The sequence below is a fragment of the Oryzias melastigma genome, linkage group LG7, assembly GCF_002922805.2.
Source record: "Oryzias melastigma strain HK-1 linkage group LG7, ASM292280v2, whole genome shotgun sequence".
In the NCBI taxonomy this organism is placed as follows: domain Eukaryota; kingdom Metazoa; phylum Chordata; class Actinopteri; order Beloniformes; family Adrianichthyidae; genus Oryzias; species Oryzias melastigma.
Window position 1 is genome coordinate 1,562,953 of NC_050518.1, and position 680 is coordinate 1,563,632.

Consider the following 680-nt stretch of genomic DNA (forward strand, 5'->3'; position numbering starts at 1 on the left):
CATAACATTTTTTTTCATTTAAAAAGATAAAGATTTCTGATGGTTTCTGATTTTAAAGCTTTTTCACAGTAAAAATCTGTTGAAATATGTCACAATATAATAACTTTCTTACCTCTACATTCCAGCGTGTGGACTCTTAAGCTTTGACAGGTGACTACAGTTTCTGCAGAAACACCTGAAAAGTGACAAATATATCAGTTGAGCAAAGGTTTGCTAGTTGTTCACAGTTTAGCTCAATCATCATCTTACCTGAAGCCATTAACAAGCAGACTGCTGTGAGCACTAGAAAAAACAACATTCAAAACAGTGTTTTCCAGTTAGTTTCCTAGAAGCTGATAAATAAATGCAGTCATTCATTCCTCATCTACTTACACATCATGGTGCTGAAGTGCTGCATGGTTTCTGAAGATCCAGACTGATGTGATGATGTTGAAGCCAGAGAAGCTGTAGTATTTATACTGCTGGATCAAGATAAAAAAATACAAAGCAAACAATGATAAAGAGAACTCTCATGTCGCTATAGAAGAAAATATCTTGTTAAAACTGATATCTTAGCAGAACTGCCTACATAAGGTCATTTTTCTACACACGCTCAGTTACTTATCTGTTCTTTGAAAAAAGACTGTCACATTCATTCTTTTGGAATTGTGTTCCTAAATTGTAATAAATGTATGGACTTT

General features: G+C 34.0%; 1 protein-coding gene across 2 annotated transcripts in view; it reads right to left on the bottom strand.

Moving 5' to 3' along the window:
• LOC112159082 (L-rhamnose-binding lectin SML) overlaps positions 1-453 on the bottom strand; it is a 4,667-nt gene extending 4,214 nt beyond the window's left edge. For both annotated transcript variants that reach the window (XM_024292931.2, XM_024292930.2), the window contains exons 1-3: positions 373-453; positions 250-282; positions 113-175 (exon numbers count right to left, since the gene is read on the bottom strand). In XM_024292931.2, the coding sequence (XP_024148699.1) occupies positions 113-175; positions 250-282; positions 373-397 (121 nt within the window). In that variant the 5' untranslated portion in view covers positions 398-453. The remainder of the gene's footprint in view (positions 1-112; positions 176-249; positions 283-372) is intronic.
• Positions 454-680: the final 227 nt, after the last annotated feature.